Genomic DNA, 24,980 nt, shown 5'->3' with positions numbered 1-24,980 from the left:
CAGCCCAGCATTCTTTCTACCACACCAGGTGTTCAACCATACGAGAGGCTGCTTCATAAAACAATCTGTTTCAGACTGAAGGCGTTCAAGCAAACACAGAACCAAACTCAGGGCTTAGTAGATAATGTTGGTATTATCTACATGTAACTGCTGGGCTCAGAGCAAACACACAACGAATGGTCGCTCTGGTTATTTACCAAGAGCACGCTCATTCATGGGTCTCTTTAGTACAACGCCCCAAGTCTGTGCATCCTGGGATACCCACTGGGTCCCTAGACAGTTCTGAGTCCTCAAAAGAAAGACTCACTTTAATGGGCTGAAGAAAACCTAATAATGGAAACAAGTCAATTATTCATTACGCTGTCAGGAAAACTCGCCAGCTCTCAGAAATGTCTCTAACAAAACAAAAATTGAGAAATGCTACTCCACTCTCTCAGCCCACATAGGCTTTTGATATGGTCTTAGATTTGTCTCATCTGGGAAATCCTAGCTGAAGGTCTAAACGTGCCAGCCCCACTCCTCAGGCTTCTACGGTCAGCCAAGGCATCTTCCCCACCTGCACTCCTTGAGATTTTAAGATGGCAGATGAAGCCATTTTAATAGGTGAAAAGACTATAGCTGACCTCTGAGCAACAGGTTTGAACTGCGTGGGAACGCTAACACGCAGATTTTTTTCAGTAGTAAATGCACAACTCTTGGTAGGTTAAATCGGGGGAGCCGCGGATGGGGAGGGCCAGCTCTAAGTTACATGCAGACGTTCAAACGCGCAGAGTTGGTGCCCCTAAACCCCATGTTGTTCAAGAGTCAACTGTACACTTATATTGAACTTCTGCAAGAGCAGCTTCAGGCCGAAAATCGGCCACCTTCTGGAGAAGATCACTGGATCCTTCTGCTAGAGTGCTGGGTCAGGGAGTAACCAAGATCTTATTCTAACAGTTCCTATTGACTACTCACCCCCTGCCCTCTCTCAAGACCTTTTAATATAGCACAGATATAAATGGCCAAGACGTAACAAAATAGGAAACCTATGTAACAGGGCTAATCAAAATTCACAATAGTCAATATCAGTTCTATCTTACTACGTGATAGCATCTAAAACTTCAGTCTACCCTTCTGCTGACAACATGAGGCAGATCAGGTAACACTCCTTCACCCACTTTACAGGCACAATAACGGGTACGAGGCAGAAGTAACTTATCCAAAGCCAGCGTTTCCTTGGCAAAGTCCCACGTTGCTCCTTCCCCCTCCACTGCCAAGCCCAGCAGAGGGTGTGGCACTGAACACTTCCCACAGGTTAGAGCCCACGTGCCCTTCAACAGGGGTGGTGCGTCAACGTGGGCAAGAACCCAAGAATTAGAGTTCAACTTCCGAGTCGGGAATCTTTAACCCTTACTTGAGTGCCTATAAACCTCTCAGCATCAAGAAGGGGAGGGAAAAACCATGATGACTGGCATATAAGTACATGAGAACAGCTCCCTTGAGGGGCTGACACTCAGAGGGACACCCAGCACACCGAGAACAAAGGGCAGCGTTTGTGCTGGAATGTGTGGAAGAGACCGCCACTAGTCTGAAACTTCAGAGAAGGGAAAGATCCAAGAGGGCTGAGACCTTAGAGAAAGACCCCCAGAGAATCTTGTCAAATGTCAAAGTTGACAGCCTTAAGGTGGATCTTGACCAAGAGCTGGAAGTTTGCAGCAACAGAAGAGAAGCGCAGAGACAGGAATTAGCTGTGCGATGGGTTCAGGGGACGGGGACTGGAGAGCTGAACCAAAGACAATTTTGAGGGTACAAGGTAATTATGTAAAAACCTTGCCCTCTGAGGGAAAAGAACCTCCGTCAGAATAAACTTCCTTTTTTGTCAAAAATTCAAAACAGCGTCTCCCCACGAGCAAAGGGACTGTTTTAATGCAAACAATTGACTTTGGGGAGATTTTGGGTTCTGAATATTGGCAGGCTTTGGGGGGTTGGGTAACATAATTAAAGCAATACTCAAATATTCCCAGCACCAGAATTGGCTTGCTGTTTCACTCTTTAAAAAAATACATTCCAGGGCTTCCCTGGTGGCGCAGTGGTTGAGAGTCCGCCTGCCGATGCAGGGGACACGGGTTTGTGCCCTGGTCCAGGAGGATCCCACATGCCGCGGAGCGGCTGGGCCCATGAGCCATGGCCGCTGAGCCTGTGCGTCCGGAGCCTGTGCTCTGCAGCAGGAGAGGCCACAACAGTGAGAGGCCCGCGTACCACACACACACAAAAAAAAAACCAAAAATACAATCCAGGATTTCCTTTAGTAATCTTAAATGCTGCAATCTGGCTCTTTTCAGTAATGGTTGTGAGAAGTCCCTCATCGGTTGCACAAATCCCAAATGGTTAAGTAGTGCTATTTTTAGTGTCCTTTATCAAGATCCACACGCGTTCTAAATTTTAAGTTAAATACTGTACTGGAGCAGCAGGTGTGCCCAGGGAGAGGGAAGCCCAGCTTCCTGGGAGTAAGTTACCAGTTATCTTTGAGGGCACATGCAGCCACACCGTGTTCTCTCTCAACTACTAGAGCCCTCCTCCCTGCGCCCCCCCGCCATAAGCAAGCACTGTCTACAGAAGGAAATGCTCCCGTTGGAGGCAGCACATTTTCCTTCTCTGGTCTGAGTGCCATGACTGTGCTCCATCCCATATTCGTCAAACGCTGATCTGGAGCATATTAACATTCTTGTTGATACCATGGTCACCTCCAGTCCTGGAAGCACTACAGGCTCCACGACTGGGGAGCTTACCTGGCCAACCTGCTCAGCAACCACAACTTGGTGCACTTTGCTGAGCCATGTTCAGGCTTCTTGACTAGTGGAGAAGGGACATAGGGAAAGGGCCAAAGATGGGAGGCATCAGGCAGTGGGCAAGGCCTTCAGAACCCAGGAAAGCAAGATCAGAGAGCGGGGCAACCTTGAGCTTGAGATGGGCCCTACTGCCCAGCTGCTGAAATGTTTCTTCTTCAATCCCCTTCTCTTCTTGCTTCATTTCTTTGCTGTCCCTGACTCTCAGTTCCTAGCCCGGGATCTAGTCCTATATGAACTCAAGTCCTAAACGCTTTCTTTTTAAATCCTTGTTTTATATTCAATGAAGTTTAAATTTATAAATCTAGCTTACGACTTGGAGAAACCCTCTCTTTTAAATAAAAACGTAGATTTATATGCATACTGGTTAGCCTGTGTGATACTGAATTCTTCTCCAGGTGGTGCGTACCTATTGAAATACAAACAAACCTTCCTGGACAGGATTCTTCGCAACATAACATTATTCACAGCTGCCCCCCTGTCCTCATGCCACCTGTCTCAACCTCATTTTATCAGGTCTAGTATGATAGTATCAAATGATATCACCTAAGAAATGTAGGTCCTGTTCACCTTCTTCTCTAAAATAACATCTCTAAATCTGCTCTCCACCTTTTATTAATTCGGGGGGGGGGGTAACAGACAGCTTTACTGAGACATAATTCAAATACCATACGATTCTCCCATTTAAAGTGTACAATTCAATGGTTTTTAGTATGTTCACAGAGTTGTGCAAGCATCACCGAAATAAACTTTAGGATTCTGTCGTCACTCCAAAAAGAAGCTCCCTGCCCGTTATCAGTCACCTCCCACCAGTCCCCCTAACTCTAGGCATCCACTAATCTACTCTCTGTCTCTACGGGTCTCCCTATTCTGAACTTTCATGTGACTGGGAACCATATATGACCTTTTGACTGGCTTCTTTCATTTAGCATAATGTTTTCAAAGTTCATCCATGTTGCAGCACGTGTCACTCCCTTTTATGGCCACACAATATTCTGCTACATGGATCCACCACTTTTGTTTATTCATTTTTCGGCTGGAGGACATCTGGGTTGTTGCTACTTTTTGGCCATCATGGGTAAATAGAAATATTCATGTACAGTGTTTAGTGTGGACATGTTTTGATTTTTCTTGGATTGTAACAGTAGTTTTGTGGGTTTGTCTGAAGGATAGGCACTGAAAATCCCCTTTACTTTGAGCTGATCAGAATCTAACTGTTGTGTCAAAAGATGAGACACAGCATACTATTGAGGAACAATCCCAATCGCTTTATTCCCCAGTGAGTTATGTTTAGTGACTTTTTTAATCAGCTAAAATGGAGTAAAAATCCCTTAATTCTGAGATGTTTTATCTGACAAATAAAACAGTACAACTTTTACTTCAAATATTTATCAAATAAAACACTAAAAAAACTGATACCCCTTGCAGTCGACTGATTTGCAGTCTAGCTCCTAAAAAATACCAAAACATTGAATTTTCAATTTTGGAAAATTCAAGTATCTCTTAACAGAGCATTCGATCTGGGGAGTTTAGTATGACTATTTAGGTAGTGCCTTTGTTTTGGTTTTTTGTATCTGACCTCAAATACGAGTTTAAGTGGGCTGCTTTAAGAGTGCTTTCCTTCAGTCACTCACATCCTTTTGCTTGATGATACTTCTACCCTTTTTAGTCTACCTTCCTTATGCCAGGAAGAACTTTACATTTCCATGTAGCATCTTCCTTTAAAAGTTACATTGATTGAAAACTTATGTCCACACAAAAACCTGCACAAGGATATTTCTAGCAGCTTTATTCATAATTGCCAAAACTTGGAAGCAACCAAGATGTCCTTCAGCAGGTGAATGGATAAACTGTAGTAAAACCAGAAAATGGAATATTAATCAGCGCTAAAAGGACATGAACTATCAAGCCATGAAAAGACACGGAGGAAACTTAGATGCATATTACTAAGCGAAGGAAGCCGATCTGAAAAGGCTTCATACTGTATGATTCCAACTCTATGACATTCTGGAAAAGATAAAACTATGGAGAGAGTCAGAAGATCAGTGGTTGACAGGGTTGGGGGGGATGAGTAGATGAAGCAGAGAGGTCTACTTAGGACAGTGAAACTACTCTATACAACACCACGATGATGGATACATGTTATTATACATTTGTTCAAACCCACAGAGTATACAACACCAAGCATGAATGCCAAGTGTGAACCTTAAAGTAAACTATGAACTTTGATTATGTAGTTATGACAAGTCAATATAGGTTCATCAGTTGTAACAAATGGACCACTCTGGTGGGTGATGTGGATAAAGAGGGAGGCCATACATGTGTGGGGACAGAGGATATATGGGAAATCTCTGTACCTTCCTTTCAATCTTGTTGTGAAACTAAAATTGTTCTTTAAAAAAGTCTTAAAAATAAAAGACGTTAATATTTTAATTTCTTAGACTGTTCATTCCTTGTACAGTTTAGAACTCATTTCTTTGAGAAAAGTCTCACATTCATCATATGACTCAATCTGATGTCCACCTTGGTCAAGCACAAGGAACGGTGGGCCTGAGGTCATCCTTAGTTCATATCAACACACACACACACACACACACACACACACACACACACACACACACACACACACACACACACACACACACACACACACACACACACACACACACCTGGGCAGATCTGCGGGTCTGACTGTGGCCCAGGGAGCTGGCCTTTCCACTGAAGCTTAGAAGGAGCCCTGGGCTTGGGGTCTGGTGCCATGGGGTCTCAGCACAAATTCAATGCAGGGCTTAACAAGTCCCCCCTCCTCCTTGGCACTCAATTTCATCTTCTGTAAAATAAACGAGTTAGACGGAAAAATATCTAAGCATCCTTGCAGCTGTCAAAGTCTGATTCTCTCTCTCTCTCTCCGGGTCTCTCTATCCCACCTACGACAAGTGCAAGGGAACCTGGGTGAGTGAGAGTCTGTGGCCACCGGCCAGGTGGAGGTGTCAGGTCCACAGAGATGTGACACCAATGACTGTCTTCAACACCACATGCCAGATCACCAAGTGCACCTGCCGCGGTGCCCTTGGAAAATGCTGCAGGGTTGTCGCCACCCCCTTATTCATCTGTCCCTTGAGAGACAGTCATCTCATCTGGCCGCCCACCTGCCTTTGCAGCAACTGGGTATCAGTTAGCTGACGGCACACACGGCAGGTTCCGGTACATGCGACTTATTCCTATCCCAGGGATTCCCCCAGGCACATCTACATTATGAGAGATACTACAAAATCCACATGTAATTCATCTAACATGTCAGTACCTATCATGTGCTAGGACAAAAGGAGTCTTAGCAATCAAGGGAAAAGGCCTCGAACAGTTCAACTTCCTGCTACCACATCTACCAACCTTCCTGCGGCATCAGCACCCAGCTCTTCTCCTCCCTTTCCCTAACAACTGGAAAATCCTACCTTCTTGGAGGTAAATTTCATCATCTGAGCTCTAGATCCCAGCCCCATGTCCAGAATTCCACTCTACCGGTTATCCCCTTTCTCTGTCTCCCAAACCCCTCCCAGCTGGCAACCTCTCTCCCCCAACTAGCTCCTTCCCATCAGCATTTTAACATTCTGAAATCATTTACCAGAAAACACAAACACACCACCACCCCCCCCCCCACACACACACACACGCTCCTCTTCAGCAGCGTGGAGGATGGACTTGGGAGTTAAAAAAAAGAAACACAGGCAAGACTGAGGCCCATTCAGAGACTGCAGCAGTGACCCAAATGGAATATGAGGCCCTGAACTCAAGCTGTGGTGGCAGAAATCGAAGGCATTAGACTCGAGTTACATTTGAAAGTTGTGACATATATGACGTTTTCTCTCTCCGATACTAAGTATATTTTAACAGTTTTTTGAGTCATAGCTGAGAAGTAGGGTAACACTTTAAATAAAGTGATAGGCCACGGAGATAGATATTTTTAGGCAGGAGAATCTTTGGTCAGCCATCTAATCAATATTACATAGTTACGTGTCTACTCTGAGAATTTAGAGGGCTGCTGTCATCTCCAGGGCAGAAAACGTTGGTACCCAGAGCATTCCTGTAGGTCCACCTAGAAGTTGCCCACATACACAGAGATGGGGCACGTCAAGTGCGCAGAGACATGACAAGAACAGGGAAAAGCAAAGAATATATTTGCCTGAAACCCACTGCTGGCTCCGCACTCATAGTACATACATGGGAATCCACCAAGGATGAATTATCACCTGCTCTACGGTCATCCACAGAGAGCAGTCCAGGTGTCCAACAGGTCTCCCGGCAGACACTGTCATTCAGCAACCATGAAAACTTCCCATGAGATGGAGCAAATTCATTAGTACAAGCCCAGCATCCCTGCAGAAGTTCAGCTAGAAACCCAGGTCCTCCAGATTCAGTCATAGAAGGAGACACAGAAGGAGAAGAGAACAGCAGGAGCCCTGGAGCAGCAGCAGGAGAACTGGTTCCAGCACCAGTTCTGCCACTCATGAGCTTGGTGACTCTGGCCAAGCCCCTCAAGGTCTCAGCTCTCAACAGCCCATCCTTCCACACTCCTTGAGTTTCAAGTGAGGAGCCATGAGACAGGGAGATTTTTAAAAGGCCTGAAAACTAAAGGGCAACATAAATGTGAGTGTCAGAAAGAATGTTAAAGATCATTTTGAGCATTTGGGGCAGAGCAATGGAAAGCAAGTCTTAGATGCACAGGACTGCCCTGCCTGTTTCAGGTTGTTCCAGACTCCTAACCAACATCCCGTCAAGGCAGTAACCCACTCAGTGCATTGCCCAGTCAGCACAGTACTGCACACCCCCAGCCCAGCTGTGCCAAACAAAACTCCTACACACATTTCCAACCGCCCCCAAGAAGGAGGCATAAACCCCATCACCTGTAAGAAGGGGTGATCGTCACCCTCTACAGGTTCTTCTTCAGACCAGATCTTCAAATGCTCCGTTTCCTCGGGGTTAGATCTGAGAACTTTTCTCAATAATCTCTCCCACGATGACGTCATCCACTCCCAAGGCTTTAAGTCCCACCTATAGGCAAAGACCTCTCACCTCCATCATAGACTCAATTACTAGATAGCTTTATTTGGATGTCAGGGGTGGGGGATCCTGAATGAAACAGTTCCCAAATAAACCCATTTTCAACCCTTCAGAGTGTCTCTCCTAACTCCCTTCCCCCATCTTCCTGGTCTCATCAGACAGAACTTCTATCTACCCAGTTTCCCAAGCCAGAAACCCAAGAATCATCTTTTCCGGGGATGCAGGGTATCAAAGTGGTCAAGAGCACAGGGTTTGGAATTCAGGGGCCCGGGTTCATATCATCTCTGCCAACTGCCTGCTATGTGCCTTAGGCAAGATGCATGACTTCTGTGGTTCCGCTGACAAACCTATAAAATTTAGTTAGTGCTGCAATAATGATTAAGTAATGCTCATACATCACTTACGATCTTAAGGAACATTCCGTGTTGTTATCATGCCTATCGATAAAGTAGGGAAATATTTTTGAGATACACTAATAACCTTTTCTCTTTTACATTTCTTTTACATGGCATTCTCCTTCCTCAACTCAAAGGATTAATTTGTCTCGGGAGGATTAGGATTGTTATAACAGGAAGGGGAAGACAAAGGAAAAGTGCCCAAGTTCACCTTCTGACTGTCAGAACATGATTTACGAATATGTTAATTGTCTTGGTAGCATGGTAATTGTCTTGAAGTTCTGTCTGCTGCTGCTGTGGAGAAATGAACTAAAAGTGTGTTAAATTTCCATTCCAAAACCAAGAGCCAGGCCCGGGGGAAAGTGAACATCAGTTTCAATGTAAATCACAGACAAAGAGAACTCAGGATGTGAAGTGAGGGGAACCGGGAGAGGCTTCTGATGCGATGAGAAGAGCCTGGAGGAAGGCACACAGTGGCACCAAGGGAGGCAGGCAGTGTCATTTCTAACCTGGGCTCTTTACCCGCCACTTCCGGCCTTAGGGGAACCCTGGACCAGCCTAAGGAAGAAGCCAAGCCTCAAGGGGAAAGCCCAGGTTCAGCTTTGGTATCCTTGATTTAAGACTGACAGCATGCCAGGACTGGTGGAGGAGGAAAGGGGTGAATCATAGGATGATGATGACGGAAAGCAGAATTTGCTTCTTATTCCTCAAAACTTAGAAGTGTCTTCCAGACGACTTCTTCAAGAGCAAACCACTCATTCTCTTCTTACAGACTTCCTAAGTGAGAAACTCTGCAGTGTTTTGTGAAACAGTCACTTTGGCTTAGTACCATGATAGCAAGGACATCTTTGATTAGTTCTAAAAACAATGCATCATCAGCCCAACTCAGAGAGAGAGAGGAAAGAGCACAGGAGAACAGGAAAACCTGGATGCTAAAATGGACACTGCCACCTAGCAACGTGATCTGGACAGGGTCTACAACCACGGTGGGTGGGTCCGCAACATACTTCACAATGGTTGTACCTAACTGTGATCATCGTCCAGGCCACAGTGTGGATGTATTTTGGTTGACTCATCAGTCATCACAGCAAGAAACTATTAGTAAATTTCTATTAACGCAGCCCCCAGGTATTTATATCCCAGGAGAACGGGAGATGGCCACGGACTCCTTCTCTGGTCACTCTGGATCTACACTCTTGGCTTAATTACGGATGCCACATTTCATGGGGTTCACTGAAAAACTGGAATACACTCAAAGGAAGTCAATCAGAATTCTGAACCGTCACACGAGGAACAACTAGCCAGACCAGGAAGAGTCTAACTTAGAGGAGAAAAGACTAAAGGTGCATTCCCAGACCAATGTGTTCTGGTGGCTGCTCCAGAAAAGAGGCAGGAACGAGGGTGGGAGTAAGTGACAGCAGGATATCTGCTCACCTCTGAGTTTCAAACAGTGCAATGAGGGAGACTAGAAGTTTCCAGAAAGACTGGGTACCATAACATTGAAGATGCTGAAAAGGAACCCCTATCCCAGAAGATTTGACCTCAAAAGCCTTCCAGCTCCAAGAAGGGAACTCTTAGTTATTCTATGCATTTCAAGAACATATACTCTGCAAAATAAAATAAGAATATCTACAAATACAAGGAAGTAAAATGAACAGCATTGTAGAAATGACAACCTCATACAACTGGGAAGAAAAATCTCTGCTTTGGATTGCTGAGCTAGAATTCCTACACATCAGGCAATTATGATGGATCAATATGTGCAATGATAAATGGAATAAAACTCTAGGAGCCCAACGACGCAGTGGGGAAGCAAAACCAACTGGAGTGAGCATATATCGATCCCCAATATCTTAACTGAAGACTGGTACTCCACATTTAAGCTAAACGCAGCTAGACTCCACACAGTTCACACACCTATATTAACAGGTCCCCAGTAACCTCTCAGTAACCACACCGTTAGGGGTACAGTACTGCTAGCTACTAAGTATAACTAATCGGAAGCCGCTGGATACTAGGATGTCCCCCTGCTCTTCATCCCTCTCTTACTAGGTACAAGGCATTTTCTTCTTCTTCTTTTTCTAAAATTTATTTATTTTATTTTTGGCTGCATTGGGTCTTCATTGCTGCATGTGGGCTTTCTCTACTTGCCACGAGCAGGGGCTACTCTTCGTTGAGGTGCGCAGGCTTCTCATTGTGGTGGCTTCTCTTGTTGTGGAGCACGGGCTCTAGGCACGTGGGCTTCAGTAGTTGTGGCAGGCGGGCTCAGTAGCTGTGGCTCGCGGGCTCTAGAGGGCAGGCTCAGTAGTTGTGGCGTACAGGCTTACTTGCTCCATGGCATGTGGGATCTTCCCGGACCAGGGCTCGAACCCATGTGCCCTGCATTGGCAGGCGGATTCTTAACCACTGTGCCACCGGGGAAGCCCTACACAGCATTTTCTAAAAAGACATCCCACACTTCTAAGTACTCTTGGTACTTGGTCTTCCGAAGAACATTAATTCCCTTTTTAAACAAAAGGGACACCTTTTTAAAAGCAAGTCATTGACCATGAGGCATTTTCTTCTCTAGTTCTGGGAATACAGAGGACCGAATTAATTTCCATCACCTTTTGGCTGTAGGTGCCCCTCCTCTGGCTTCCAAAATCATTGATCTATGATGGGGACAGGAGCCAGGTGGACTCAAAAAGCATTTGCTTTTAAATCTGCCCACTGTGCTTCTAAAGGACATAAACACAGGGCCTTCTCCTGGACGTGCTGCGTGGCCTGCAGGCTTTCTACAACGTTACCTGTGCACAGAGTCCCTTCACTTCCCAACACTCTGCTGTTGACAAAGACCAGGTGGATCGCCTGAGTTACACAGGTGGTTTCAGCAAAGTTCTCAACACGCTTCACTCAGACAGCACGTGGAAGTGTTTATATCACCACCTGAGCACCATCTGATTAACTCAACCTCTGGGGGTGAGGCCTGGCCATGGCTAGTTTGGAACCTCCCTCGTGATTCTCCTGTGCAGCCAGGGTTGAGAATCACGGCAGGAAAAGCTAGGCATCTGCTATATATGGAGGATCCTCTACCTTCTAACAGGCTTTCAAATTCTGTAACTTCTTTCCTTGATCAAAGTTCACTCTCAGAGCCTTAAGTCATACTGAGATGCCAAAAGCAAGCAAGCAGAGCTTAAAGGCTAAGGAGACAATTAAAGCTTGTGACACGGATTCTTCTTGTGAGCACCAGCTCTGAATCCCCCAAATCACAGAGACTCATCTATTCTAAAACTTTCCCAAACGCCTGTCAAAGCCTTACTCCTTTCTCAATCAGTTGTAGAGCTTTTTAAAAAGATAATTTGGTTTCACCCCTGAAATTCTGGTTCAGTAAAGCAGGTGTGTGTGTGTGTGGCGGGGGCGGGGGCGGGGGGGGGGGGGAATTCTCTCCATGGTTCTGAAATGGAGTCATCTGGGGTAACCTCTGCTTACTCCCTCCATGGGCAAGGCCAGGACTAAAATTCAATTCTAACAATTTATCTCCATTATAAAGGACCTCCCCAAGGCTTTCTTCTTTTTCTTTTTTGAGACAAAACACTGTCCACTGTTACATGAGAACCTATGTTCTGATGTAATCAGAAAGCTACTAAAAGAGCAGTGCTCTTTAACTCAGTCTAGGAAAGTGACACTGATAGAGGAATAATGGCCATGTTTTCCTTATATGTCTCCTATGATGGGGATGGCTTGCACTGAGCCAGCCACCTTCTCTCACCTTCTTTCCACGGTAGCACACCAATAAGAACTACGGGGCCAGGGGACAGATTTCCTCTGGGGACCATGAACTAGTCCACAAAGACGACTGCATTTATGGGTGTAGACACTGCCCTGGACACGAAACTACTCCTCTCTTTTCCCCTGTTAGGAAAACTGTGAGCAAGCTGCCCCTGGAGTATGTATTCATAAATTACTCTCTGTGCTACTGTACTAATACACTGTGCATATTATAAGAGATACACCAACAGAATTTTAAACCTTAAAAGATTGTGAAAAATAAAGTTCTAATATTTTCTTCCCACATGCCAGTGAATCTTCCAAAAACCAATGTGCCCCAGCAGACCGTTGCTCTAACCAACTGATGCACCACCGCAGGGACCGGAAGTGACCGAGTCTCACTTCATCCACTTGGGAAAAGCTGTGTTTTGTTTTTTTGTTTTGTTTTGTTTTTTTAACATCTTTATTGGGGTATAATTGCTTTACAATGGTGTGTTAGTTTCTGCTTTATAACAAAGTGAATCAGTTATACATATACATATGTTCCCATATTTCTTCCCTCTTGAGTCTCCCTCCCTCCCACCCTCCCTATCCCACCCCTCCAGGCGGTCACAAAGCACCGAGCTGATCTCCCTGTGCTATGCGGCTGCTTCCCACTAGCTATCTATTTTACATTTGGTAGTGTATATATGTCCATGCCTCTCTCTCGCTTTGTCACAGCTCACCCTTCCCCCCACCATATCCTCAAGTCCATTCTCTAGTAGGTCTGTGTCTTTACTCCTGTCTTACCCCTAGGTTCTTCACGACATTTATTTTTCTTAAATTCCATATATATGTGTTAGCATACAGTATTTGTCTTTCTCTTTGTGACTTACTTCACTCTGTATGACAGACTCTAGGTCTATCCACCTCATTACAAATAGCTCAATTTCGTTTCTTTTTATGGCTGAGTAATATTGCATTGTATATATGTGCCACAACTTCTTTATCCATTCATCCGATGATGTTTCCATATCTCCGGGCTATTGTAAATAGAGCTGCAATGAACATTTTGGTACATGACTCTTTTTGAATTATGGTTTTCTCAGGGTATATGCCCAGTACTGGGATTGCTGGGTCATATGGTAGTTCTATTTGTAGTTTTTTAAGGAACCTCCATACTGTTCTCCATAGTGGCTGTACCAATTCACATTCCCACCAGCAGTGCAGGAGTGTTCTCTTTTCTCCACACCCTCTCCAGCATTTATTGTTTCTAGATTTTTTGATGATGGCCATTCTGACTGGTGTGAGATGATACCTCATTGTAGTTTTGATTTGCATTTCTCTAATGATTAATGATGTTGAGCATTCTTTCATGTGTTTGTTGGCAGTCTGTATATCTTCTTTGGAGAAATGTCTATTTAGGTCTTCTGCCCATTTTTGGATTGGGTTGTTTGTTTTTTTGTTATTGAGCTGCCAGACACTATAAAACTCTTAGAGGAAAACATAGGCAGAACACTCTATGACATAAATCACAGCAAGATCCTTTTTGACCCACCTCCTAGAGAAATGGAAATAGAAGCAAAAATAAACAAATGGGACCTAATAAACTTCAAAGCTTTTGCACAGCAAAGGAAACCATAAACAAGACCAAAAGACAACCCTCAGAATGGGAGAAAATATTTGCAAATGAAGCAACTGACAAAGGATTAATTTCCAAAATTTACAAGCAGCTCATGCAGCTCAATAACAAAAAAACAAACAACCCAATCCAAAAATGGGGAAAACTGTTTTTCCGGCCTCTACCACATGCTCAGTTAGTGATATCAGGCAGGCTGTCTCTCAAGCAACTGCCTATTAAAGCAATCGAATAATCACTTGGTTCCTGCAGTGTATTGTATTACTTTCCTTTTGCTTAAGCTTACAGATTCCATCACCGAAGGGCAGTGGTGTCCACATTCTAACACTGTTCTAGGAGCTGCTGAGCGAGTAACAAACAGTGCAACTTCACTTTAAGTTCAAAACTCAAAGCTGTTGGTTTTCTGTACATGACAAAAAATAGGTTTAGACATAGTGCCACTGAGGCTGTATTTCCTCTAGACAGATTAGCAACAACCTATAAACTTCTTTAATTCTAATTTCAAACACAAGCCTATAAATCCAAAAGAACATTGCTAATCACGTGGAATGGCCAGCCTTCTACGATTCCCTTGGGCCTGAAGGACCATCTGTTCTCTGAGGGCGACCTATAAAGGGAATCCAGCTCAGCCCTGATGTCTCCTTCCAGCACTTCTTTCCTTTGGACACTATGAAATGATAATGACATTACTTATCAAATCATCAGTATTATTTATCACCAGATTATCACCACCACCACTGTATCAGACACTTACTGAACACTTACTCTGTGCCAGAAATCATTCTAAGCACTTTTCATTTATCAACTAATTTAATTCTAACAATCTGGTGATTTAGACACTATTTATCCCCATGTTAAAGACGCAGGCACTGATGCAAAATAAGGTTAAGTGGCTTGCCAAGGTCACACGGCTCCTCTGTTCTGAGAGCCAAGGCAGTCCTGTCCCTGGACGCCGAGCCGCTGCGCTTTACGGCACCTTCCTCTCCTACTAAACGTGGGCACATGAGCACACGAGGTCCACGGCCACTCTTGTCTTTCGGGAAATAAATGTAAAGACACGCAGTTAAAAAAAGAGTAGCTAACGTGGTGTGAAGGCATTAGCATGATGTAAACAGAAATGTCATTTCATCCTGCTAGCCTTCATATTTTACCAGCTTTTTTTCACTGAAAATTATTTCAGACACCGCGTAAAACGAAATCTTATTCATATGTCAGCACCACTATGAATTCTGAAAGCAGCCCGTGTGAGGTGACGAGTGTGACTCTGACAGCAGAACCAGGCTGGGTAACGACAACGCGGGGGGGGAAGCTCGAGAGCGTGTCCACTGGGTCCTGCCCGGCGCGGGACGGCTGCTCAGGGGCCGGTTATCTCTTACAATAACCCGAGGATGGAAGTACACACAACGATCCTCTTGCTTCAGCTGAGGAAATGGAGGAACTTAGGTGAAAGAACATGACCAGGTGAAACACGGGAAGGAAGCAGTGAGGCTGGGCTGCTAACTGGGGTCTGGCGTGCCCACCTCCTCAGACATGAGCCCCTGAAAATCACGCCTGACCAACCTGGTGCGCACAGGTTTTAACACGATTTAAAATACAGGTAAGGACATAAGTTTTTATTTCTATTAGATTAAATTATCAGTTCTTAGTCAAAGAACTGCTCCCAGCATGTTATAGCAATCCAGCCGGGTTAACATCTCCTCATCTATAGATAAGGATGGAAGCAAAAGATCTGTTAAATTTGCACATGCATCAAGCCAGGGAGACTTAAAATATCAAATGCAATAATCAAGATTCAAAGAGATACCCTGGAATATTGGAACACAGGGACAAAAGGTGAAATTTAATACAGGTAACTCTGAATCCTGCTCAGCATATAAAAAAATCAATCGTGCAAGTTGCAGAATGAGGGAAACATATCTTAGAAGGAGAAACTTTTCAAAGTTAAGGGAATATTCATTACCTGGATCATGGTGATGGTTTCGTGGGTGTACACATATGTCAAAATCTGTCAGACTGTACGTGCAATTTAATGTAACTGCACTTTCAATAGGTGCAGCTTATTGCTAGTCAATTAAACCTCGTTACAGTGGTAATAAAATAATTCTTGTGCATATGTGGGCAGGGGGAGGGGAAATAGGAATTTGACAGCTTGCAAACTTAGTAAAAATCAGCAATATGAAATGCCTGCCAAGTCAGTGCAATTGTCAGCTCTGTAACAGAAACTCTCTGTAAGGAGGAACTCTTCGCCTCTCCTGGTAGACCGCATTCAGAGACCACGGATATCAGAGAGAAAGACCGGATGGTGTCCAGGGGCGACCCACAGTGGGAGAGGGACTGAAAGCTATGCTCAGAAGGAATGGCTGTGGGAGCCAGGATGCTCAGCCAGAGTCGGGAGGGGGCTGCCACGTGTAAGGAAATGCTCACTGTCCTCTGTAGCTGCTCAGGACAGAGCTCAGAGCCACAGGTGAAGGCGACTGGAGACGAGTGGAGTGCCACGTGATGGAGAAATTCCCGACGATGAAAGCTGTTAAAAATGGAACACGCTTGAGAGACAGAGCTACGTGGACTAGGAATGGTCAAGCAGCACCCAAAGGACCAGTGGCGGGGATGCGGTCTCCAGTGTCCCTACAGCTTAGCCAGTTCCTACCAAATGACTGCAGGCCCTTTCCTAACATGACGTCATTCCCCAGGTAAGATAAAAAGTGGTTACTAACAAAATGAAGTATCTTTCAGCTCTATGATTTTTGATATGGGACTTGACTATTAGTAACATTCATGACCTCTGCAGTGTCACAGAAGTGATCCAGTCCTATTCTTTTCTAAACTCACAATTTTAAAAGGAGATGACAATATACACTTACCATCAATTTCTTTTAACACAGGGATGTCATAATTAGCCACATTCACTGCATACTTAACTTTCCGCTACACTCAAATCTAAATAATATAACTAGAATTTTAAACAGGGTAGGTAGAAATATAAAGAAACTATACAGTCTAAGAGATTATAAAGGATCAAATGATGCTATCGACCTCGGTGCTGGGGCACCCCGTGGGGAGGGAGAGGGGTGTACAGGCATGGCTGAGCAGGGGGGCATGGAGAGGAGATGAGGGAAGCAGGGAGGAGCAAGTGCAGGAGAAGAGCCTGGGGAAGACAGCACCCTGGGAAGAATCTGAACAAAGAGAACTAACTACCCAGCGCATGTTCGAGAAATGAGATAATGGCAGAGAGGAGACAAAGTCATTCCTGTGTTCAGACATCTTGAACATCTCCTATACCTTGTCCTAAAGCAACCTAGCCCTGACCTGAAATCATAAGGAATGAGAAGGAAAGCAAAACTGCGCCAAAAGTCAGGGCTGAATGAAGTCACAGCTTCAGACTTTACTGTAAAAATCCAGGAAGTCGCTGCTCCCTAACCACTGACCTCCCCAGCGATGCCGTCACTTGTGTTCAACGACAGCCAGGGAAGCTGTCCGTCAGCTTTAACATCAGCGCCCCCAATTTTTATAGCACTCAACGGGTTTTAAAGGTTCCTCATGACCTCTCGCAGGTCCAAATCCCTCTCTGAGGTGATGCTGCTATTCTCCTTAAAGGGTGGACTCACTGAGAACCACAGGCCCTGAAGGGTTTGTGCATGGACACACAGTAGGTGGGAGAGACAACGCCAGGGACAGACCCCTGGACACTCCCGTACAGCAAACATCTTACAGAGAAACAAAACCTGGCTCTGCTCTCAACACTGAAAACATGAGGCTCAATCAGAAAGTACTTCACATCCCAAACTTCCCCAAACTATACAACCCAGAATAATAAACTACCTTACATCAAAAAGGAAGAAAGAAACTGACATCATTCTAGTTAAAACTTGATCTCAAAGCGAAGTGTGAATTTCGGTCACCTATGTGCAGTTCTTTTTTTTTTTTTTTTTTTTTGCAGTACACGGGCCTCTCACTGTTGTGGCCTCTCCCGTTGCGGGGCACAGGCTCCGGACACGCAGGCTCAGCGGCTATGGGTCACGGGCCCAGCTGCTCCGCGGCATGTGGGATCTTCCCGGACCGGGGCACGAACCCGTGTCCCCTGCATCGGCAGGCGGACTCTCAACCACTGCACCACCAGGGAAGTCCCTGCAGTTCTTTTAAAAAATTATTTTCCCAAAGATCCAAATTCCACAGAGTCTGCAGCCCAAAAGAGATGCTGAAATCTCCTGAGTCCGTTCTTGTCTATCCCAGAGTATGCCACCCCAATGACCAGGAAGATAAAGTTGTCAATTCTATTTTTTCTTTTTTGACCTCTGAAGATGGAAAATGTAGAACTTTCTCATTACCTCTCTCCCTCTGCAACACATCTCCACAGTCAGGATTTCTCTTGGAGCACTCCCACAGGTGGGGGCAGGTTTCAATCGGCTGCCACACGTGGGCCGAGCTGCACTTCCCCTCCCCGGGACCCCGAACAGGAGCAGTCCCATCTTTCACTATTAGTCACAGCTCAGCAGCACCGCAGAGCCAGATGGAAATGTGTGTGCTCTATTACCTTGGCTACCCGAGCAAATGAATTTGCTCTGCAGTGTCCCCACTCTCTTTCAGGAAAGAACACAAAAGGTAAAAAAAAAAAAAAAAAAAAAAGGATCAGACCTGGGGAGCACAAGAAGGTGGCCCACTCCTACCAGCAGAGCTACAAAATACACCAAAACTCTAATCTCACTCTGGAATTTAGACACTTTTGAAACATTAAGGCAAAAGGTCTATCCTTCGGTCCTCATGGCCCTGAGGACCAGAGTTTGCTCTGTTTTGGGAAGACTACCTGGGGCCAGTCGACAGGCACCAGTGATGGAGGGAGTACAGCTTCTCAGCAGGTACAAAGGGCTTTGGGGCAGAGACCGGGTCTGAATTCCAGCTTCAGCATCTACTATCAATCATTACACAGAGGTCATTGAAACAGGCAAGGTATTTCCGCAAGAATCTAAACTACTCATGAGAAGGTGTTCTCATCCTTGGAAATGGTATAGGAATATGGAGAGAAGGAAGCGATTTTGAAATAGGGCCCATCAGAGAAAAACTGGTCTTTGAACATCCCTTGTGTCATATTATCTCTTTATCTAACAGGCTCTAAAATGTATCCATTGCTCTAGGCCATCATTTCCCAAAGAGTCCTTGAAGACAGTTTTGTGTCTAAATATGATTTGCAAACCCAGCATAATGCATCCCCATCGTGGAGACTGGAGACTCCAGAATGCATGTCAACATAACTACCCTAAGAAGCCCCCTGCCTTGAAGGCAGATGGTTCACTTGATTAATCCAGGGTTTCCAAGAGTCGTCTGACCATCTCTGCACCCTTTGATAATAGAACACGCTTTTCTCCCAAAGTTCACCCCGGCCTTCAGAGGCCTCCACCGTCTGGCCACCCTGCCTCTAACTGTACCGTCCACACACCCCCGACGCAGACGCACTTACCACATAGGTTAAGCTTTCCTGGGTGCTGGTTCCTTAACCATGCCTTTTGTGAATAACAGCTTTTTTGAGATATAGTTCACCGAACACACGATTCACCCATTTAAAGTACACAATTCAGTGGGTTTCAGGGCATCTGCAGAGCTGTGCACCCACCCACACAATCAGCTGCAGAAAATTTTCATCACCCGCCCCCCACCGTCGCCACCACTTAAAAAAACAAGACATCCTCATCAGCAATCACTCCCCATTCCCCTCAAACCTCCAGCCCTAGGCAAATACTAATCTACCTCTCTCTACATATTTGTCTACTCTGGACATTTCATAGAAGTGCAATCGCTCAGTACGGCTTCTTTTATGTCTGGCTTCTTTCTTTAGCATATTTTCAAGGTTCATCCCTGTATCAGTATTTTGTTCCTTTTCATGTACCAAACAATATTCCACTGTATGGCTATAACCACACTTTATTTATCCATTGGTCAGTTGATGGATATTTAGTTTTTTCCCCACCTTTTGGCTACTGTGAATAATTCTGCTATGAAGGTTTGTGGATGAGGTTCTGGGTGAACACGTTTTCATTTCTCTTGGGTACATACGTAAGAGTAGAATTGCCGACTCCTGTGGTAACTCTGTCTAACCTTCTGAAGAACTGCTGGACTATTTTACAAAGCAGCTGCACCATTTTACATTGCCACCAGCAGCGTATGAGGATTCTAATTCCTCCACATCTTTGCCAATTCTTGTTGTTATGTCTTTCTGATGACAAACATCCTAGGGGGTGTGAAGCACTATGTCACTGTGGTTTTGCGACCGTACTTTTTGATGCCCCACTGTTAGGGTATTGATCACTCTACTCCACCCACCTAGAGTTCTGCTTCTCACTCTACACATCCTACCAATTCATCAAGATCCAGCTTAAATGCTACAGTTTTCTTGGCCCAGGTGTGACAATCATCTCCAAACTCAATTCAAACAACGCTGAGCATGGCTTCAATTTCCACTTCCTGCAGTTACAGGCTTTTTGGCCTACTGTGTCCTCTCTCTCCAACCAGACTAGACCGTTGGCGCCTTAAGAAGTGGGGAGTGGTCTCACATTTCTTAGTGTTCATTCGGGAAGCAGCCTATCAAATAATTGATACTTCACAAACGTTGGCTGCTATGACTTAACACAGGAGCTGAGGCTGGAATCAGGGGAGGTAAAAATGAGGGAATGGGCATTTCGGATCCTGAACAAGGGAGGAGCAGAAATAAAGCAGCGGTCAGTCTCCTTTCTCACGGGAACTATAGTCTCTTATGTGGAAGACAGAATTCACGAATTTGATGTTTTATACTAGCTTAGCCTTTTTATTCACTGTGAATCTCCACTTACTCTCAAGCCTAGTCTTGAAGTCAACAGGGATATAGGGACAATGAACCAATCATCTTGTTATTGTGTCTCCTCAACCTTTCCATCCAGCACAAGATTCTGGGTGGAAACCTCAGGATGGGGATGAAGGTCTGGATTTATCCCTTCGAGCTTTGACAGACTCCTCCCACACACTCAAAGCATCAAGAATTGGAGTGTCCCAGTGTGAACGACATGAAGAAAGAAAATCCAGTCCCCAGTGAATCAAGAGAAAGAATTGCTGAGTCCAAGGCCAATTGACTCAGAGTCACAGAAGACTGGGAGTCATTAAGTTTAGTTTCTTGTACCTTTATTTTGCCCAGCGGTTATGGAGGCTCAGATTCAAAGCAAACTGTGTTAGACTGTGGCTACTTGATCCACATAACAACTATTTCAAAAACTGCTGATGAGTCAGGAAGAGCACAGTACAGTTGGCAAGTATTGTTAAATGAATGTGTTCTAGTATTCAAAGTTGACAGAGAAGGCCCATAATGGAAATGCAGCAAAAAGCCGTCCCTGCATCTGACCAGTGGGTCTCCCTCTTTCCCTGCAAAGATTCTGCTGGGGCTTCTAATATGCCTCTCAGATCAATAGCAGGAACCATGAGCTGCTGACAACAGAACTTATACAAAAATAGCTCCTCTCTCCTGTGGCCACGTGTGCTGGCCTCATGCTTCTAATGCACGTTCATGAGCAAAAACTGCACAAGAATTTCAGCAAAATTATTTGGCTACACCCTAGGACTCAGTGGGTAAAACGATTATAAACCTTAACACTTTAAAGAAAATCCTTGAGGAAGCAACTCCTTGTCCAACTTCAACATCCAAACCCCTTAATCATCAAATGCATTACCATAGGCAAGATCATATCACCACCACCCTGGATGCCCACACCTGCCCTTTCCCTCTAACAGGTGTGAACAAGGACCCAAACAAGTGAAATAGCCCAAGAGCACAGCTTCCGGCACGGAAAGGAAGGGAGGTATTTAATCTAAAGGATCTATGGTATGGATAAAAGTGGAGGCTAGATGTTTCTCAGAGCTGTAGGGGAGCCTCAAGAAGTCTGATAAAGAACAGCAACTTCTGATACATCTAAGTGCAACTGGCTAGAAGAGGAGAATGGAATGAAAAACAAACATCAATGACATCCATGAAAGGACAAGTCTCAGGGAGCTGGTGGAACTTTTAGCATGGAAGGAAGTCGTCAGAACCAGGCCATACTCACCTTCCATTTTAGAGCCATAAAGAAACCATCCGTAAAGGAGGAAGGATAATCTTCTTCACATGAAGCAAATGATGACTTGGCTTAAGTGATTCTCCCAAGATGTAGAAGCCTGTCCAGACCCCAGGTCCCCCTCCACTGTGCATACACCTGAGCGAGGCCGTGTGCTGCATCACGTTACCCCTCATCCTTCTCCACATGTGATCTGACCTTGAACTACACTTCAGTCCAGAGGTGTGTGCCTCAACCGCTTACCAAGCTAAGCGACTCCAGGTCAAGCCCTGATAGCAGATGAACAGAGTATGTGGTCGTTTTATGGCATCAGAGAGATCAAAGGTCATGACCATTTTAGCTCCACAATCTATAACATTTGGGAGAAATAAAATGGTTTTAGATCATTCTACTTATTATATTGCTGTTCTCCAATCACTGCTCATATTGAATACGGTCACTGTGTATCCATAAGGAAACAGACCTTTTACATACTGATCTCCACAGCCAGCAATAAAACATTATAAATTAGTAAGGAAACTTATATAACAGTCTTTCCTCATGGAAATTTTCACTGGGCTGAAAATTACACCCTGAAATCCACCGAAGCACAGACCACCTTAAGTGGGATTCTTTCTCACTCCTCTCACTAAATTAGCCTAAGCAGCCCTCCTCCCCACAAAGGACTCCTACCTTTCCTGCTAGCTCTGTAAGATATTCTCTAGAGGTGGCAAAAAAGATTTAGCTGAAAGGATCCAGCATTTTTCTGTTCATTGGAAAAATGCATTTCCACCAAAACTTTGGTAAAACTATCTTTCCCTATACTATATCTTGACAGTTCAAGACCAACACTGTGGTGGTTAATTTTATGTGTCAACTTGGTTAGGCCACAGTTCCCAGACATTTGGTCAAACATTAGTCTGTTTGACTATGTTTACTGCTATGAAGGTGCTCTTTTCTAGATGAAATGAACATTTACATCAGTAGACTTGGGTGGGCCTCACCCAAGCAGTTGAAGATCATAAGAGAAAAACATTTGACATCCCCACCGAAGAGAATTCTGCTTGTAGAAAGCCTTCAGACTCAAACTGCAGTATTTTTTCCCTGGATCTCCAGCCTGCCAGCCTGCCCTGCAGATTTTGGACATGCCAAGCCTCCACAATTGCATGAGCCAATTCCTTAAGATAAAAATCCCTCTCTTTACATACACACACACGCACGTGCGCGCACACACACTCCATATTGGTTCCGTTGCCCTGTAGAACCCTGACCAATACACTCACCTAGCCCACCTTCTGACGAAACAGACCTGGACCTATCTTTCAGAGTTCGAAAATCAGACCTGCTTAAGTGCCTAAACAGAACTCCACTTCCAGGCTAAAAACCCGAAACCACGATGCATAACTGCTAATTTGAAATTTCTGTATCTGCCCCAGATGCCTGGCATCTCAAGAAGTTGTCAGAGTCCTGGTTCCTTCAAAAGGGAGCCTTCAGTGAGATCTGCAAAATGAATGGTGATGGTATAAAATGGATTCATTACACCTGGAGGGGAGGAGAGACGGCCAAAAGAAAGTCAAGGAGAGATGACACACTAGGCATTAACCGCATTGCTCAAAACTGAAATAAGTCTAAGGAGCCACTGTTCTCCAAGCCAAGGCTCAGGTTCACAAGAAGAAGACGAAGACATGAGGAAACGTGGTAAGGAAAGAACCTGAGCTGGTTTGGCTCCCAAGACTCTTCCTCAATCCCAGAATCACCACTCCACCACTGAGAAAAGGCAGCCAAAGAAGGCAGAAGCTCCCTTTTCTTCCCTCTGACTCTACCCAGGAGGACTTCTGGGCTGAGGTTATTCTTACCTGGCCATCTGCTTGTAGGCTTCCTCGGCCACAGCGAAGATGTGAGGGTCCATATCCCCCATGTTTTGGCCACTGTAGGCATAGATGACATCTTGGCCATAGATTGGCAGCTGTTCGTAAGGATTAATGGCAACAAGCACGATCCCTGCAAACAGAAAATGCAGTCAGATTCTGAGAGCACGACGGCCTCGTGACAAGAGCTTTACAGGCCCCTGTTCATGTACATCAGAACTAAAGAAGGAAAGAGGACAGAATGAGCCTTAACAAATCACTCAACTAAATCTAGATGTGTGTGTGTTTATCAGGCACTCTGCTAGGCCCTGATGGAGAAAAGAATGACAGGCCAGGCCTCCAAATGCCCTAGAGCATGGAATAAGCATAATATGCACGGGGACGTGTGCACACACACACACACAAACACGCACGCACAAATGCTCAACAAATTGAATTCATAAAATACACATGTACAGAGTGTTGCAGGATCAGAAAGAAGAGGGTACTTAACCTGGCCAACAGGTGTTAGGCTTAAAAAAAAAATCTCAGAAGTAAAATCTAAAAGAGGGACTATTAATTTCTCATTTGTATGTGGGCTGTCTTAACTAAAATATAAACAGCTTGTGAACAGGAAATACGATTTACACATCGTAATGTCAAATCTCGGCTCAGCCGATTACTTTCTATTTATTTATTTTTTAACATCTTTACTGGAGTATAAATGCTTTACAATGTTGTGTTGGTTTCTGCTGTATAACAAAGTGAATCAGCTATACGTGTACATATATCCCCATATCCCCTCCCTCTTGTGTCTCTCCCACCCTCCCTATCTCACCCCTCTAGGTGGTCACAAAGCACTGAGCTGATCTCCCTGTGCCATGCGTCAGCTGATTATTAATTGTGTGACTTTGCCAAATTACTTAACCTCTGAGTGCCTTAGTTTCCTAGACTGCAAAATGGGGATAATAATTGCATTTCCCTGGTTATCCTGAGGGTAAAATGATTAATAGAGAGAACATTCACACCATTCAGATTTGCACAGTAAGCACTGAGTGTTGGCTATTTTTTATTGTCTCACATCACACTATATCATGCATTATCTTTCACTCCACTGTTTTTCCCATCTTGTGTCCCCAAAAGGACATATTGCAATGGTGGACTCAATAACTACATGTTGAATGAAGAGTTAGCAAATCCTCTCACCCTGAAGATCTTTTACGGAAGGGCAAGGTAAATTGATATTTGAGAATGTGAAGAGCGAGAAAAAAAACAAATTCAGTATTCAAGATAAGACAAATTCATGCCTTTTTCTTTCACATAAACATATTCTGGATCTCAAGGGAACCACTGATGGGTACAAAAAATGTGAGCTTTTCCAGTCATCTGGGGAAGAGAAGGCAAGAATGCAAAGGGTCCCTGCCAAGATGGGAGAGCGCCTACAT

At 44.7% G+C, this 24,980-nt stretch overlaps 1 protein-coding gene across 1 annotated transcript in view; it reads right to left on the bottom strand.

Moving 5' to 3' along the window:
• The window catches only part of MYO5B (myosin VB), a 396,769-nt gene that overhangs the window by 193,086 nt on the left and 178,703 nt on the right, over nt 1-24,980 (bottom strand). The window contains exon 4 of the mRNA XM_082853383.1: nt 23,545-23,689. Within this exon, the coding sequence (XP_082709509.1) occupies nt 23,545-23,689 (145 nt within the window). The remainder of the gene's footprint in view (nt 1-23,544; nt 23,690-24,980) is intronic.

This window comes from Leucopleurus acutus (assembly GCF_964270905.1).
Source record: "Leucopleurus acutus genome assembly, chromosome: 13".
NCBI classification, from domain to species: domain Eukaryota; kingdom Metazoa; phylum Chordata; class Mammalia; order Artiodactyla; family Delphinidae; genus Leucopleurus; species Leucopleurus acutus.
This window is presented reverse-complemented; position numbering and strand designations above follow the sequence as displayed.